This window comes from Echinops telfairi, unplaced genomic scaffold, assembly GCF_000313985.2.
Source record: "Echinops telfairi isolate 266 unplaced genomic scaffold, ASM31398v2 ScPeMD7_7409;HRSCAF=8447, whole genome shotgun sequence".
Classification (NCBI taxonomy): domain Eukaryota; kingdom Metazoa; phylum Chordata; class Mammalia; order Afrosoricida; family Tenrecidae; genus Echinops; species Echinops telfairi.
In genome coordinates this window covers 17,317,440-17,333,234 of record NW_022111309.1, presented here as the reverse complement: position 1 = coordinate 17,333,234, position 15,795 = coordinate 17,317,440, and the positions used below count along the sequence as shown (strand labels likewise).

Below are 15,795 nucleotides of genomic sequence, written 5' to 3'. Positions count from 1 at the left end.
CCCTTGGGTCACTTGAGAGCCTAAGGATTTGGTGCCTTTAGCCCCTCCTCAGGTGCGTCATGAAAAGTTGTTCTGCAAAGACATGTGCAAAGTTTCTATTGGGGATTGCTGTTGGTTGTTTGGGTGGGAGAAATCGCTTTGTGGTACTACCCTCGACAGCACAAGGCATGTAGTAGCATCCATGGCTTCACCCCTGAATCCTTCAACGTTTCCAAATGCCTCACACACACACCCCCACCCCTACCCAAAGGAAGAGAAACAGTCGCTTCCTCCTACAGCCTCTTGACTGGTTATTTTGTTCCCAAACAGAAAATGGCCAATCTCTTGTTCTGGTTGTGAGTGACCCTCTCAGGGCTGCCCAGGTTTCTTTTTCATACCCTGCCTGCAGCACCGCCCCCCTGCAGTAGGATAGATGCAATTAAGGCCCGGTGTCCACAGAGCCCTAAACCGTCTCTCCTCCTTTTTTATTTTCCAATACAGGACTAAAACAGTATATTCATCCTTAACGCTTTCAGGCATGGCCAGCACACAGTTGGCAGTTTCTTTATTCCTATGGGAAGCCACACCTTTGTACAGAAAGCTGCGAAATGTTAAACATGCAGTTGAAAGTGATGAAAACATGGCTAAGTAGCTAAGGTAGGCACGGATGGCTGGGAAGAGCCAAACAATATGCTGCCTCGTTGATTCAGCTCCAGTTGCGAGGAGAGTCACAGCATGTAGGGTGTGACCTGGTGGTCAGAGTAAAGGGGACACTGGCCTCTGAGGAGGGAAAATAAGGCAAGAAACCGAAGAGCCCGGTCACAAAGCTTTTTGCCCCCTTGGTTATTTTTGGCCACTTTTCCTGAAGTCCCTGTTTCTTTTCGTTCCTCTCTGGCCCTTCTCTCCCCATCCTTCCCATTCGCTCTTCATTCTCATTCCATCCTGGCCAGTGGCGCTCGGGCCTCGCTTAGCTGGCCTGGTGGCCGCAGTCCGTTTGAGACAGAAGCTCTGTTCGGGTCCTTCCTCTTGAGCACAGCACTAGGTACCCATCCGGGCCGCCCTTTCCAGTGGGGAGGGCCGGAATCCTAAGCTGTTGGCGAGTGCTTTTGGTCTTCAGGTCATGGGCATTGTCTCAGACCCACAGAGCTGCAGGTCTTCGTGACCCGGTTTCCCAGTGGTCTGGCATCATCCCCCAAGGTGTGTGCATTTTGGCTTTCCTCTGTTCCTCGAGAACACCTTTGTCCTCAGGCGGCATGGAGCACCCCTGCAGACCAGAGTCTCTAGCCCAGCATGCTTGTGTGTTGCAACGAAGTCCCTGCCCTTACTCACTCTGCAAACATTTGGTCTTCCTCTGCCTTTTAGTTTTTCCTTAGTTGTTTTTAATGACCGGACTTTCTGAGCTGCTGGATTAAATGTGGGGGAAGGAGGCCTCAGCTCCAGTCCCTGGGTGTATTCCCGAGTTGGAATATGAGTTCGAATTCTTTTTGGCTGAAAGAAAGTGCTTGGTTGGTTGGTTGGTTGAAACTGTGTTGAGGCAGCTGGACCTGTCTGTGCCCACCCCGCACCCCCTCCACAAAGACCGCAGGGAGCGCCTTTCCAGCTGCACGCCTCACCCACATATGCCCAGTGGGCCCTAATCTTGAGAACAGTGTGTGGCTTGCAGCAGGCCTCCCCTCAGCGGGCAGCACCGCCCTGCTAGCACATTCTCGCATTGTCCCCATTCTGGCACTTCCCGTGGTCTCTCACGGGCGCCTGCCTGCTCAGTCACAGCGCCTTCTCCAAGGCGAGTGACTTGGCTTTTGTCCTTCGCGATCTTCTCGCTCGCTGTCAGGTGACTCATCTTGCCCATGTGTGCAGCATTGGCCATTTAGTTTTTACTTTTTTTTTTTTCCACTTTAATTTTTGAAAGGGGAAAAATTCTCCACTTTGGGTTCTCCTATAGCAGCCTAGCTCTTTACTGGGAATTGCAGATGAGCTGTGAGGGGCTGCTGGATGGGAGGAGTTGGTTATGTTCTGAAATACCTCGGAGCCAAGTGCGGGCTCGGCCCTCTGCTGCTCCCTGGGAGCCCCAACACCAGGGCAGTGAGCGCCTGCTGTCTTTGTGGAAGCTTGAAAGAGCAGAAGCTTCCCCCCAAGGACTCCACACCGTCTGGGAGGCTTTGGAGTCCCTGGCCTCACCTGGGTCCCCCGCTGCAGTGTAGGCCCGGGGCTGTCGGGGTAGGCGTGTATGTGGGGTTGTGAAGTGGACGTTGAGTGCCTCCACGGTGAACTGGCCTGCCTCCCATCTCTCAGGTATTCTTGGTGCAGCCGGCGGCTGGTGGCAGAGCGTTACTCTTGGACCAGCCAGCTGTCGCCGGCTGACCTCATTCCCCTGGAGATCCCTGCCCGTGGCGGCAGCCCCACCCCGAAGGGTCGGCAAGAGCAGCTGGTGGTGGGGCACAACGTGTCCTTTGACCGCGCCCACATCAGGGAGCAGTATCTGATCCAGGTAAGGTTCCTGGGTCAGAGCCCTGAGCTCAGTGGCCCGATGTATCACCCCCTGTGCAGCAGTTGTAGGCCGCCTGTTGGCCAGGCTTGCCTCTGGTTCCCGAGGCCCCCAGAGCACAGGAGACTGAGTTGCCCCAGGGTAGTGATGGCCATTATGTTTGAGTGGCCTTTTAAAACTTCATGTAGATCTTAGAGGCTCTGAGCCCACCCCCTCTCCAGCCACCAACAAGCAGTGTGAGCACCCGGATAGGACACCTTGGAGCAGCGGCTCTCAGCCTGTGGGTCACGACCCCTTTGGGAGTTGAATGACCCTTTCACGGGGGTCACTTCATTCATAAAGGTAGCAAAATGACAGTTATGAAGTAGCAATGAAAAGAATTGTATGGTTGGGGGTTCCCAGCACATGAGCTATAAGAGAGGGTTGCGGCATGAGGAAGGCGGAGGACCACTGCTCTAGCGCCTTCTCCCTACCATGGGGTCGGTGCCAACTCACAGTGACCCTAAGGACAGGGTAGAACGGGCCCTGTGAATTTCCGAGCCTATAACTTCTTACGGGAGTAGAACGCCCCATCTTTCTCCCGAGGAGCGGCAGGTGGTTTCGAAGTGTGCATGCTGCAGCCCAGCGTGTAACCACTCCTCCACCAGGGCTCCTCCCAGAGCCCGAGTTTTCCTTATTTGTTGGTGGTGGGCGCCGTCGGGTCCACCCCGACTCTTCGCGGCCCTGCCCGGTCCTGCTCTGTCCTCCGTTTCCATGGTAGCCAAGCTCCCAATCCATCCTGTTGAGGGGCTTCCTCGTTTGGGCTGACCATTTACTGTAGAGCAAGCATGACATCCTTCTCTAGGGATTGGCCTCTCCCAGTAGCACGTCAAAGTTCGTAGGATGAAGTCTCGCCATCTTCGCCTCTTGGCCACTCTGGCCGCGCCCCCTGTGGTGCAGGCTTGTGTGTGCTTTTGGCAGTGCAGGGAGCGTGCAGGAGTCTGCCAGCACTGTAACTGGAATACCCAGTTCTCCTCTGATCCGCCTTCCTCCCTGCCCGCGTGTCAGTTGCGTATGCAATACTGGGGGCAGGGGTACCCGAGGCCGCAAGGTGCTTGCTTTACTTTTTCATTGGTGGAAAGCGGTCAATAGCAGGAGTCACCCTTAGGAGAGTCAGGATTTGGAGACAGTACCTGTGTGCCGTCCGCAGAGCTGCCTCTAGTGTCTGGTAGCAACAACTCTGAGTGCTTTGCAAAGAGCTTCCTCATTGTGTCTCCCTCGAGACAGTTGGGCAGGCGACAGCCCCTTAGCCTGAGGCTCTACTGGCCTCCCTGGTGGGCTGACGCCAGGGAGCACAGGTGCCTGGGAATGGAGCTGGGCCTGCCCCTCCAGGGGTGCTGGTGTTGGGGAGGGCAGGCCCCCCAGATTGCGGGATAAGCATGTGCAAGCAGGGCAACTCCAGACTTGGTGCTGGAAGGCTGGGTGAGGAGCTGGACTGGGGCTGCTGTGGACCCCACCGCTGAAGCAGTGGCGGGCTGTGCTGAGCTGCTGTCTCCCTCCTCCTGTTCTTCTTCCTCCTCCTCCTCGTGCTCAGGGTTCCCGCATGCGCTTCCTGGACACCATGAGCATGCACATGGCTATCGCGGGGCTGAGCGGCTTCCAGCGCAGCCTGTGGATGGCGGCCAAGCAGGGCAGGCACAAGGCCCGGCCTCCCCCGCAGAGAGGCCCCAAGTGCCAGCCCAAAGCCCGAGGCCCAGCGGTGAGAGCACACTCGGGACCCTCCTCACCACCTCCCTCCCGTTGCCCACCTGCCCGCCTGCTCTGAGGCCAAGCCATGGCTAGACCACTTGCTCTGGCTCCAGATTTCCTCCTGGGATTGGCTGGACATCAGCAGCATTAACAACCTGGCGGACGTGCACAGCCTCTATGTTGGGGGCCCCCCCCTGGAGAAGGAGCCCAGAGAATTGTTCGTCAAGGGCAGTATGAAGGACGTCCGGGAGAACTTCCAGGTACAGTGCGCGGGCGGGGCTGTGGGAGGTGGGCTGTGGGAGACCTGAGCTGAACTGGGGAGCAGCGGCTGCCGGGCCTGACCCCGAGACCCGGCGGTGGCAGTGGGATGGCGGCCCACCCAGCGCCTTTCTGTCCCCCGTGCCAGGCCCTGATGCGGTACTGCGCCCAGGACGTGTGGGCCACCTATGAGGTTTTCCTCCAGCAGCTGCCACTCTTCTTGGAGAGGTGAGGATCAGTGGGTTCCCCGTGCCTGGGCACCTTAGCTTCTCTGAGCCCCAAAGTGGAACCACTTTGTCCTGTCCAGAGGTGTCCACGGGGCGGCCTGCTGGGCCTGCTTTGCTAAGCACGGTGTCTGTACCCAGACGCTGAGCCCAGGGCTTCGCAGCCACCCCGTTGGTGCTGCTCGGTGAACCATCCCCGAGGGCTCAGGCGGAAGGGCCCGCCAGCCAGCAGGCTTCAAGCCCTGCCTCTGTTGTGTCCCACTTACTGGGCCTTGGGCAAGTTACCTGATTTCTCCGCATCTTCATGTCTTGTCCCTGAAGCAGGATAGTGTTTCTACCCTGTTGGGATCTTGTGTGGGGGCCACAGGCTTATAAGCACAGAGCCTGCACGTAACTGTAGTTGTGATTTAGCATGTGGCAGTCCTGTGTGTCCTTACCAAGGTAATTCTCTCAGTGCCCCTAAGTGCAGGGCTGGGGATTGGATTGTGTCCCTCAAAGTATGTGTGTAACTACTAGCCGTGCACCCAAGGAAGCAGTCCCCTTGTATATAGGTTTTGTTATGCCAAGGAACCTAGCCAGGTAGGTGCAGAGTACGTGGCCGGGAGGATGGGTGTTACTGGAGGTGAACAGTTGCAAAACTGAGGCCAGACTCTCCCGGCCCTCCGCCAGAGCACCCTGAATTCAGACTCTTAGCCCCAAAACTAAGCAGATACATTTCTGCCTTGTTTAAATTAGCAATTTGCAGTAGGCAGGGAGTAGACGTGGCGTTCTTGTGCTACGTAGATGGGACAGCTGAGCCCTAGAGAAACGATGGGTATAGCTTGCTCAGGGTCTGTGCCCGAGAGCGTAGGGCTGGGACCTAACTCTCCTGCCTGGCTGTGGAGCTGTGTTGTCGTGCGGTTGTGTGTTGGGTGGGGGTGGGGGTGGGGGTGCTTGCTCAGCCTGCTCAGAGATTGGGCCAGAGCCTGGCCTCCTGTGACTGTTCAAAGCAGCCCCTGGGGTTTGCCCCCAGGTGTCCCCACCCAGTAACTTTGGCCGGCATGCTGGAGATGGGTGTCTCCTACCTGCCCGTCAACCAGAACTGGGAGCGGTACTTGGTGGAGGCCCACAGCACCTATGAGGAGCTCCAGCGGGAGATGAAGAAGTCGCTGATGGATCTGGCTAATGATGCCTGCCAGCTGCTTGTCGGAGAGAGGTAGCAGCCCGGGGAGCCCTGCTGGGGTCTAGGCGTACAATGGGCGGCAGGAGGCTTGGCCCCGCTCAGTCTGAGCCCTTCCTGGTACCCTCACTCTGCAGGTACAAGGAGGACCCCTGGCTCTGGGACCTGGAGTGGGACCTGCAAGAATTTAAGCAGAAGAAAGCAAAGAAGGTGAAGCAGAAGGAGCCAGCCGAAGCCAGCCAGTTGCCCATCCAGGGGGCCGTGGCCCCTGAGGATCAGGAAGGTGGGGAACAGGGGCGGCCGGTGGGCAGGGATGGTCCCTGGGAAGGGCCTGGGGTCCAAGGTGCCACTGCAGAGGGTCACTTCATCCTTCTGGAGATGAGCAGACTGGGGTGGGGCTTTGGGAGAGTCCCTGCCTCTCTTCCTGACTGCCCTCCGGCCCCAGCAGACCCCGGCCCCCCCAGTGAGGAGGAGGAGTTACACCGAGACGCCACTGCACTGGCCCGCCTGCGCCAGCTGCAAGCAACCACAGAGCTCCTGCCCAAGCGGCCGCAGCACCTTCCGGGACACCCTGGGTGAGCTCCTGGCCAGGGTCGCCCTCATGTGCACCTCACTGGGAGGCGCCCTGCATCTGTCCGCCCCGCACTCCTCCTGCCTTTCCTCAGCAGCAGAGCTCCGAGCCGTGGCTCTGTGCAGGGGTGCCGTGAGCTGCGGGAGGAACTGAGAACCACCTGAACGGTGTGGGGGCCGCGCCTAGCACTGCCTGGGGAACCCAGTGGGGGGTGCCCATCCACAGAAGCCTTGTAGAGAGGGCATATGAGGATATCAAGGGCAGTAGGGTGAACCGCAGGTGCTGAACTTGGCACTCGAACGAGCCAGAGAGAGCATGCCTCCTTAGAACAGGTGCCCCAGCCTGCTGAGTGGCATGGGGGAGCGCTCTGAGAGTCCTGGTGGTCTCTTGACAGCAGGGGTCAGTGCAGATGTGACCCAGTGCCCTGTGCTGGGGTGTTGTGTGTGTGGCTCCTCCCTAGACCTGTGGGTCCTTCCTTTAGAGATCATTTGTAATACCTCTGGCAATCCCTGGGGGTCCTGCCCAAAGCACACCAGAGAAGCGGTCTGTGACTGCAGAAGTGGGTGTGGGGCTTGCGATGGGAGACACCCTTCTTTGCAGTCACCCATGGCTTGCTTCTGGGTGGGTGTAGGTGGTACCGGAAGCTGTGCCCTCGGCTAGACGACCCCGAGTGGGGCCCAGGCCCCAGCCTCCTCAGCCTGCAGATGCGGGTCACGCCCAAACTCATGGCCCTGACCTGGGATGGCTTCCCACTGCACTACGCGGAGCAGCATGGCTGGGGCTACCTGGTGCCCGGGCGGCGGGACAACCTGGCTAAGGTGCCGGTGGGCACCACCCTAGCATCACCTGGGGTGGCCTGCCCTCACAGGTAAGGCTTGGGGGAGCCTGGGAGGACCCCTTCTCCCAGCCGGAGAGTCCCAAGGCCGACCTAGGCTGGTGCCCAGGAGTCAGGGGCCTCGTCCTCTGCCTGGAAGCCCTTCCCCAGGCCTGGGCACAGCCGCGTTTCCAGGACGCTGCATGAGAACCTGGGCTGGCTTTCGCTTTGCCTGGTTTGTCTTTAGTGGAATTTTAGTGAGCATTTCTTACGTGCCAGGCCTTCCCCGCACTCAGACGTGTCCAGCAGGCTCACCTTGTTTGTTCCTTAAGCGGTCTCGGGAGGTGGGTTGGGCGCCCATTTACATCTGATACGGTTGTTGATTCGTCCATCTGAGATGGACCCTGAGCCTCCCAGACTGTGGTGGGGAGAAGCCACGATTCTGGACCAGGATTCTGGACCCGAAGTGGCCCAGAATCACGAGTCTTGGCCTTGCAGGACAGCCTGAGGCACTTGGGTGGGCTTTGGATGAAAGGCTCTGAGGTGGTCCTGAACCTTGAGCCAAGAGGGTGGGTGGGTGGGTGGGCAGGCTGGATCAGCCTGGTCCTTGGCTTGCCCACCACTCTCCTCTCAAAGCTGCTCTTGGGCAGGCGGCAGCTCAGTGGGGTTCTGATTCAAGGAGCTTGATTTGATCAGACCGGCCGTGGACCCCTGCTGGCCTCCCAAGTGCTGTGTCCCTGTGCGTTCCTCCGTCCTGCTCTAAAAGGCAGGGCCCGGCTGCCTTGGAGCTGAGGCGTAGACAGAGGCGCCCAGGGTCCCCAGCAGCTGCCACTCCTCTCTGCACAGAGCCATCGAGTCCCTGTACAGGAAGCACTGCCTGCACCAGGGGAGGCAGCGGCCGCAGCCCCAGCGGGCAGGCCTGGCTGAGGAGCTCCTGCTTTCCGACAGCACCATGTGGCAGGCGGTAAGACAGGCTCTCCCGCCCTGGGGTGGCCTTGGGCAGAGGGGCAGGCTCTGATGTGCCCGGGAACTCTTGCTCCCAGGGGGCCTGGCTGCTGGAGGGTCCTTGGGGTGGGGCTGGGGAGTCCTACCCGCTGTGCCCGGCATCACTTTGGACCTCCCGGCTTGTCCAGGTGGAAGAACTGGGCTGCTTAGAACTGGAGGCCGAAGTGAAAATGGAAAACTTTCGAGCAGTCCTGCCAGGTCCCTCCCTGGCTCTGGTGAGCGGCGGCCGACTCTGGGGCCCTCTGGGTGGGTAGGGCCTCGGGCCTGCCCCTCCTACTGGAGAGGTCCTGAGGTCTTGGATTTGGACCTGTGACCTTGCCCCTGGGCAGCCCACACCGGTTGGAGGCCAAGGAAGGGCTGGAGACATCTTGGCCAGCCTGCTACTTCCTGGCTCAGCTGGTCTCGGTTTCAGGCCCATCTCCCGCCCCGTACCCTATGGCCCTCGCCGAATACAGGTGCTGGACCAGTGCCTGATGTAGGTGTGTGGCCTCCCACAGACTGCCCCTGGTGACTCCAAAGCTAGCCAGCCCTCCTATCACCATGGCAACGGGCCCTACAATGATGTGGATGTCCCTGGCTGCTGGTTCTTCAAGCTGCCTCACAAGGTGTGTGTCCCAGCCCACCCACAGCCAGCAGCGGGCCCCTCTTTGGAAGTGGTCTGGGAAAATACTTCAGCCTTTTCCAACTCTGGCTTTCCATCAGGAAATTGCAGTTGAGGGCAGGGTGTGTGACAGGCTCGTTTGACCGATAGCTGTTGCTGTAGGGAGCCTGCTGTGTGCTATGACTGTTTTACTGCTTGCCTGGTCCCAGGGTGGGGTGCCGTCCCTCCTGGTCCCAGGGGTGGGGTGCCATCCTGGTCCCTAGGGTGGGGTGTTGTCCTTCTTGGTCCTTGGGGTGGGGGTGTTGTCCCTCCTGATCCCTGGGGGTGGGGGGTGATACCTCCTGGTCGTGGGTGGGGGGTGCGATCTCCCCTGGTCGTGGGGAGGGGCTCCAGATGGCTGTGGACTGGGCCAGGGGATGGGAGGGACCTGGGCACCCAGACAGTGACTCCCCAGCAGGCGGTCTGCCATCTGCCTCTAGCACCAGTTGCCTTGTTCTCTAGGATGGTAACAGCTGTAACGTGGGAAGCCCCTTTGCCAAGGACTTTCTGCCCAAGATGGAAGATGGCACCTTGCAGGCTGGCCCAGGAGGTGCCAGTGGGCCCCGCGCCCTGGAAATCAACAAGATGATCTCTTTCTGGAGAAATGCCCATAAACGTATCAGGTGGGCCCCCTTGGGAGGGCAGAGACAGGCCCGCAGTCCTGGGACTACTGTGCCCCCCCCCCCCCCCCAGGGGCCCCTGACTTGGTCTGGACTGCCCCGCAGGGAATGGCCTCATGGGCCAGGGGCCTGGCTGTTTGTCCTGGTGCTGTGTGACCTTGGTTGGGGGGGGGGGGAGGGGCTGTCTCTCTGGCTTTAGTTTCCCTGTTTATGCAATAGGAGTTGTTCTTGAGGGCCTGGCCAGGCCCTCCCAGCTTTTAAGTGAGCCTCTGCTGGAGCCCCAGCGGAGGACTAGAGGGCGGGTGGGTGGTTGGGTGCGGGTCCTGCAGGTTGGGAATGGCCAATGGATTCATCTTGAAAGTCGGTTCCAAAGTTGTGGTTATTTGCCCATCATCTTGAGAAGGCATTTGCCCAAGTGTGGGAAGGGTAGTGGGGCCAGTGACTGATGGTGGACACCCAGGGGTGGGGAGAAGCTGCCTTGGCAGCCTGGCCTGTGCCCAGATCTCTGATGCTCTGGTTGGTGTATTCTAGGGCCCCAGGCCTTGGCTGAGCCAGGGCCCACCCAGAGGCAAGTCAGTAGGAAGAGGGTTGAGGCCGGGCAAGGAGGGGGCACAGCAGCCCTGAAGCTGGGCAGGTGAGGGCCATGGTGGGTGGCAGGGTGGAGCCTGTTCCCCATGGCCATGCTGAGCCTCAGCCCAGGTGTCCCTCCAGCTCCCAGATGGTGGTGTGGCTGCCCAGGTCAGTTCTGCCGCGGACTGTGACCAGGTACGGCCTGTTGAGTGGTAGGGGTGGGGTAGGCCCAAGGGGCCGCGGCCAGACGCAGATGGGTCTGCTCCTTCCGCCGGCAGGCACCCAGCCTATGAGGAGGAAGCGCGCTATGGGGCCATCCTGCCCCAGGTGGTGACCGCAGGCACTATCACCCGCCGTGCTGTGGAGCCCACGTGGCTCACGGCCAGCAATGCCCGGGTACGTGACCTCTGCCTAGCTGGCCCTGTGGGCCTCCCTCACCTGGCTCTGCAAGATGGGAGCTCAGTAGGGATGGAGGGAGGACCCCAGAGCGAATTCCAATCATGACTCTTGCTCTGGGCACCCCTCTCCCTGGGCTCTCCCTGGTGTACCAGCCACGGCCTTTATGGCAAGAAGGCTTTGGGGTGCTGGCTTCGCTGCCATCCCCATGGGTAAGAGAATGGTCGTCCTGGAGCTGTGGAGTCTGGCATGCCCAGAGGTGGTCCCCCTAGGGTAGGCCCTGGCGTCCCCTCCGTCAGCGCTGGCTCCAGGCCAGCATGGGAAGAGGCTTTTCTTCTCCCCTGCAGCCTGACAGAGTGGGCAGCGAGTTGAAGGCCATGGTGCAGGCCCCACCCGGCTACGTCTTTGTGGGTGCTGACGTGGACTCCCAGGAGCTGTGGATCGCGGCTGTGCTGGGGGACGCCCACTTTGCTGGCATGCACGGTAAGCAGGGGCCTGGCAGGGCCCGGTCGAGGTAGCTCGACCCTTTGGAGTCCAGGTGGGTGAGAAGACTGCCCTCAACCTTTCTCACCCCTGCCCTGCCCCGCAGGCTGCACGGCCTTCGGGTGGATGACGCTGCAGGGCAGGAAGAGCAGGGGCACGGATCTGCACAGCAAGACAGCTGCCACCGTGGGCATCAGCCGGGAGCACGCCAAGATCTTCAACTATGGCCGCATCTATGGGGCAGGGCAGCCCTTTGCTGAGCGCCTCCTACTGCAGTTCAACCACCGGCTCACACAGCAAGAGGCTGCTGAGAAGGCCCAGCAGATGTACGCTGTCACCAAGGGCCTCCGCCGGTGAGGGCCCCTTCCCGCCCTTGTTAGCGCTGGGTCTGAGCCCCCTTTCCTGCCTCTTCCCTGCCTCCAGGCCTATGACTCGGGCAGTTTGTCCTCGCCATTGTGATGTCTCTTGGTTTCTGGATGAGCCCTGAACTCCAAGGGCTAAAGCTGTCTCCAGGCAGTGGGTCGGCAGCTCTGGGGCCGCCTTGCAGACCAGGCCTTCAGTCTGGCTCGGCCATGGCTGACAGAGCAAACCTGGAGCAGGCCTGGTGTGTAGCGGGCATACCAGAGTGACCCCCAGAATGAGGTGAAAAACCTGTCTGTTAGAAACTTACCCTCCCTCTTAGGAAACAGGGCAGTGTGAGTGTGGCATAGCTAACAGATCTCTTCGCCATTGCGTTCAAAAGCCGTGCCCTGCCCAAAGATGTGCGTCATTCTCTTCAGGCTTGGCAACGGGCAGGCTCCTGAAGAGACTGCTGCGTCCCTGACCCGGGCTTTCACTCGTAATTTTCCCGTTTGGTTTTCATTCTGGCACACCCACCCTTCACAGTGAGGCCTGCCCTGCTTTTCCACATTGCCCGTGACTAACCCGTTTGGAAGGCCTGGCCTAAACAGGGATGCAGGAACCCTCGCAGGGCAGTGGCTTGTGAACTGGTTTGGGCCTCGGAGCAGTGTCCCAGGCCTGTGGTCTGTGTTTGGGCAGTAGCAGGCCTTAGGAGGGGCCCTTAGGTAATGTGAGCAGAGGCCACATTTCGTTTACTCTCCCTGGAAATGGGCCTCGGGAGACTATGAGCTCATCAGCCAAGGGTGGCGGGGTGATGGGCAGATGGGCAGAGGACAGGGCCCTAGTTGTCGACTCTGCAGAGCTCACAGTGCAGTCCGGACTGGTGGGGCTGGCAGTGGGGTGCTGGTACACTGGAGGGGTTTGTGCCTAGGGGCTGGAGTACTGAGGCAGAACCTGGTGCCAGTCTGCAGGCTGGACTGAGACTACTAGGCTAGAGTGGGCCGGGAGAGAAAGGGCCATTCTTGGACACACCTATCCTAATCAGCCGTCACGGTGTAGCCTGGACTTGGGGTCAGAAAGGCCTGGGTTCCTGTCCGGGTGTGACTCTTCTTAGCTGCATGACCCCACGGAGTCCTCCTGCCCTCCTCCGCAGCAGAGCCCAGTGGGTGCAGGCTGGGGCCAGCGTGCTGCATTGCTGCAGGGAGGGGTGAGGGCTTCCTGCCCGGGGCTTCGCACAAGGCTCACGCTGGGGAGCGAATGATGGGGTGATACTGCCCCCAGGTATCGGCTGTCAGAGGAGGGTGAGTGGCTGGTGAAGGAGCTGGACCTCCCCGTGGACAGGACTGAGGATGGCTGGGTTTCCCTGGAGGATCTACGTAAGATCAAGAGAGAAGCTTTACGGAAGTGAGAGCCTTGTCAGGGTGGGGTGGCGGCTGGCCCAGAGGGTGGGGCTGAGATGCCGAAAGACGCAAGCGGTCCCCATTGTTTATTCCTGTCTCCCAGGTCGCGTTGGAAGAAGTGGGAGGTGGTTGCTGAGCGGGCATGGATGGGGGGCACCGAGTCGGAGATGTTCAATAAGCTGGAGAGCATCGCCACGTCTGACGCGCCCAGCACCCCAGTGCTGGGCTGCCGCGTCAGCCGAGCCCTGGAGCCCTCTGCTGTCCGGGGGGAGGTACCAGCTGCTCTGGGGCACGGGGAGGGCGGGGCTCCCTGGACATCACCACGGGCTGGGCGGCAGGCAGAGCAGGATTTTCCTGCAGGCATGTCCCTTCCTCTCCTGGAGAGCTCACTGGTGGATGACAGCCCCCTCCTGTCCTCCTTCTCCAGTTTATGACCAGCCGCGTGAACTGGGTGGTGCAGAGCTCCGCGGTGGACTACCTACACCTCATGCTGGTGGCCATGAAGTGGCTGTTGGAGGAGTTTGCCATTGACGGGCGGTTCTGCATCAGCATCCACGATGAGGTCCGCTACCTGGTGCGGGAGGAGGACCGCTACCGTGCTGCCCTGGCCCTGCAGATCACCAACCTGCTGACCAGGTATGCTTGGCGGCGGCTGCAGTAGGGCTCGCCTGAGCAGCCCTGCTGTGCTCACATTTCCACTTGTTAATCTCTCGGTTAGAAATGAAACTTTTGTCAAGTTCCAACCAAACCGGGACTTTGAAAAGGTTTCTTGGGTTTGAAAGGAACATTTGCTAAGACTTGGTCCCCGGCCAGGGCTTGTTCGGAGTGGTTTCCGGCTGTGCTCCTTTCAAAGGGAACCCCCTTCCCGCTCTGAAAGCAAGTGACACAGGCTCTCCCCATGCAGTGAGGCTGCAGAGCCTCTCTTCCATCAAACGGTTACTTGGACAGACAGAAAGCCCTGGGAGCAGCAGACGGATGCGATCTGAGGAGGTTTCTGTCTTCTAGACTGTTTTCTCCAGTACTACTTCTAGTCCTTAACGGTTCAATCACATGATAGGCCACTTACGTGTGGCACTGCTACTTAGAACCCGTGTGGGAACCTGGCTCCAGCCTTTCCGAGAGAAGTGACAGCACCTTTCACAGCCCCCCGAATCACTTTCGGGGGTGACACTGACCCGAGCTAACAAGAAATCCTAATGTCAAGCAGTGGCCCAGTAATTGGAAGGCATTTTTTTACATCAAAATGAACCAAACTGTGTGTGTGTGTGTGTGTGTGGTCTGTAACTGCGTTTCTGTCTCTGGGTGGGAGGCGCCGGGTCCCTCAGGGCCACGTGGTCATGTCTCCTGGTGGGATGAAGCTCTGCCCGGAGCAGGGGCATGCCTGTGAGAGGAGCTTGGGTCTCTTTCAGGTGCATGTTTGCCTACAAGCTGGGGCTGAACGACCTGCCCCAGTCAGTGGCCTTTTTCAGTACAGTCGATATCGACCAGTGCCTCAGGAAAGAAGTGACCATGGATTGTAAAACCCCTTCCAACCCCACAGGAATGGAACAGAGATACGGGATCCCCCAGGGTGAGCATGGTGCCTCTCTTCTTTGTTGGGTGTAGAACAGAAGGTGGACTGGAATTGGACCTTGGTCCCCAGGGAAACAAGCCCTCCCTACAGGGGCTGTGTTCTAGCCCTTTACAGCTCATAAGGCGTCCTGGCCCCCACATGCGCATGCTGTTCAAACCAGAGGGATGGATGCTTGTTTCTCGAAAGCTGCGCCCAGGAAACGAAGACCCCAGAGTGTCCAGCACTCTCCTACACCCGTCCCCTTGCCAGCCACACCAGGGTTGTTTGGAGAGAATTTATTGTGCAAAATCAAAGTGCATTCTTAGGTAGAAAGGAACAGTTTTTAGTGCCAAGCGAGTAAGGAAAGTGTCCTCCTGAGCGCCGGCGTGATGCTGCTGGCACTTGCTCTCAGCCCCGTCCTAACCAGTGCACTGTCATTTCAGGTGAAGCACTGGACATCTACCAGATAATTGAACGCACCAAAGGCTCCCTGGGCAGGTGAAGGCAGCCTGCACATGGCTGCCGGAGGCTCGGCGTTGCTCCCGTGGAACTCAGGCTTTTCAGCTGTGCTTGTGGGACAGAGGCGGCTTGCCTCAGGCCAGCGTTTTAGTAGCAGGACCTGCCAAGGAGGATCGACTGACGGTGCAGTGGAGCTCAATGGGTTCGGAACCAAAAGCCAGAACTGGTGCAGGTTGCAGGACAAGGGGCACTGTTGCCTATTGGGCAGGAAGAGCACAGACACCCCAGAAGACTCTTTAACTCAGGCACTTTGTTTCTTTCTTCCTTTTCTTCCGGGCTGGTTCTTCCTTCTGCCCCCCGTGCTCTGATTCGGAGCCCTGGGGAGGGGACAGCAGCGATGTGCTAATGTGAGAAGCTTCCGGTGGAAATAATAAAACAAAACCCCTTTACCTTCTCATAGGAGCCTGTGCCTGTGCTGCTTTCTCTCGCCCCGCTCATGGGAAGAGGAGACTGCTGAGGGAGGGCGGGGCCTGCTTACCCCACTCCCATGGCGGCACACAGGCCCCGAGCTCGGCAGACCAGGAGGAAGACGGGCCTGGAGCGGCCTGACTGGGAGAATGTATGTTCAGTTATTTTGAGGCAGACCTTGGGGGTTTTATGTAAATATCCCATTTTGAAATATGCGTGGGTCACCAATCCACTGGTACTATTCAGACAAAGCTCTGTTCTAAAGATGCTACAAGGACGGTGTGTGAGATGGGAGCAGGGAGAACTACAGGGAGAGGAACTACACATGGGAACATGAATGTTAGGAAGCCTTACCTGAGCTTACCAACTAGGGGCCTGCCCCACTGTGAGGCAGACAAGATGGGTTTCAGAGTGCAGTGGCTAGATGTGCCAAAGATTCAAAAATTCACAGGAAGGAGCCCCCACAGAAAGGTCTGGTCTGCCACGGTCCTGACCCTGGAAATGGCTACCAGAAGTGCACACAGGTGTGGGCACTGTGTACACAGGGCTCAGCAGTTCACAGGCCTTCTCCCCGTCCTCCGGCTTTGCCTCTGCCTAGGACTTTCTAAGCCTCTTGCTACTGACTCTTGCCCTTTTGCTTGTCGG

The 15,795-nt window shown here is 59.2% G+C and overlaps 2 protein-coding genes across 3 annotated transcripts in view; one reads left to right on the top strand and one right to left on the bottom strand.

Annotated features, from left to right (window-relative positions):
* Positions 1-14,833, top strand: part of POLG (DNA polymerase gamma, catalytic subunit) — a 16,149-nt gene extending 1,316 nt beyond the window's left edge. The window contains 21 exon segments of the mRNA XM_030887362.2: positions 2,259-2,467; positions 4,038-4,202; positions 4,306-4,452; positions 4,599-4,678; positions 5,687-5,869; positions 5,971-6,116; positions 6,282-6,408; positions 7,036-7,272; positions 8,065-8,182; positions 8,352-8,438; positions 8,721-8,828; positions 9,326-9,486; positions 10,195-10,248; positions 10,332-10,449; positions 10,797-10,932; positions 11,039-11,285; positions 12,553-12,675; positions 12,775-12,943; positions 13,099-13,307; positions 14,081-14,241; positions 14,667-14,833. Coding sequence (XP_030743222.2) covers positions 2,259-2,467; positions 4,038-4,202; positions 4,306-4,452; positions 4,599-4,678; positions 5,687-5,869; positions 5,971-6,116; positions 6,282-6,408; positions 7,036-7,272; positions 8,065-8,182; positions 8,352-8,438; positions 8,721-8,828; positions 9,326-9,486; positions 10,195-10,248; positions 10,332-10,449; positions 10,797-10,932; positions 11,039-11,285; positions 12,553-12,675; positions 12,775-12,943; positions 13,099-13,307; positions 14,081-14,241; positions 14,667-14,833 — 3,152 coding nt within the window.
* FANCI (FA complementation group I) overlaps positions 14,505-15,795 on the bottom strand; it is a 94,358-nt gene continuing 93,067 nt past the window's right edge. For both annotated transcript variants that reach the window (XM_045296512.1, XM_045296513.1), the window contains exon 38: positions 14,505-15,059. In XM_045296512.1, coding sequence (XP_045152447.1) covers positions 14,979-15,059 — 81 coding nt within the window. In that variant the 3' untranslated portion in view covers positions 14,505-14,978. The remainder of the gene's footprint in view (positions 15,060-15,795) is intronic.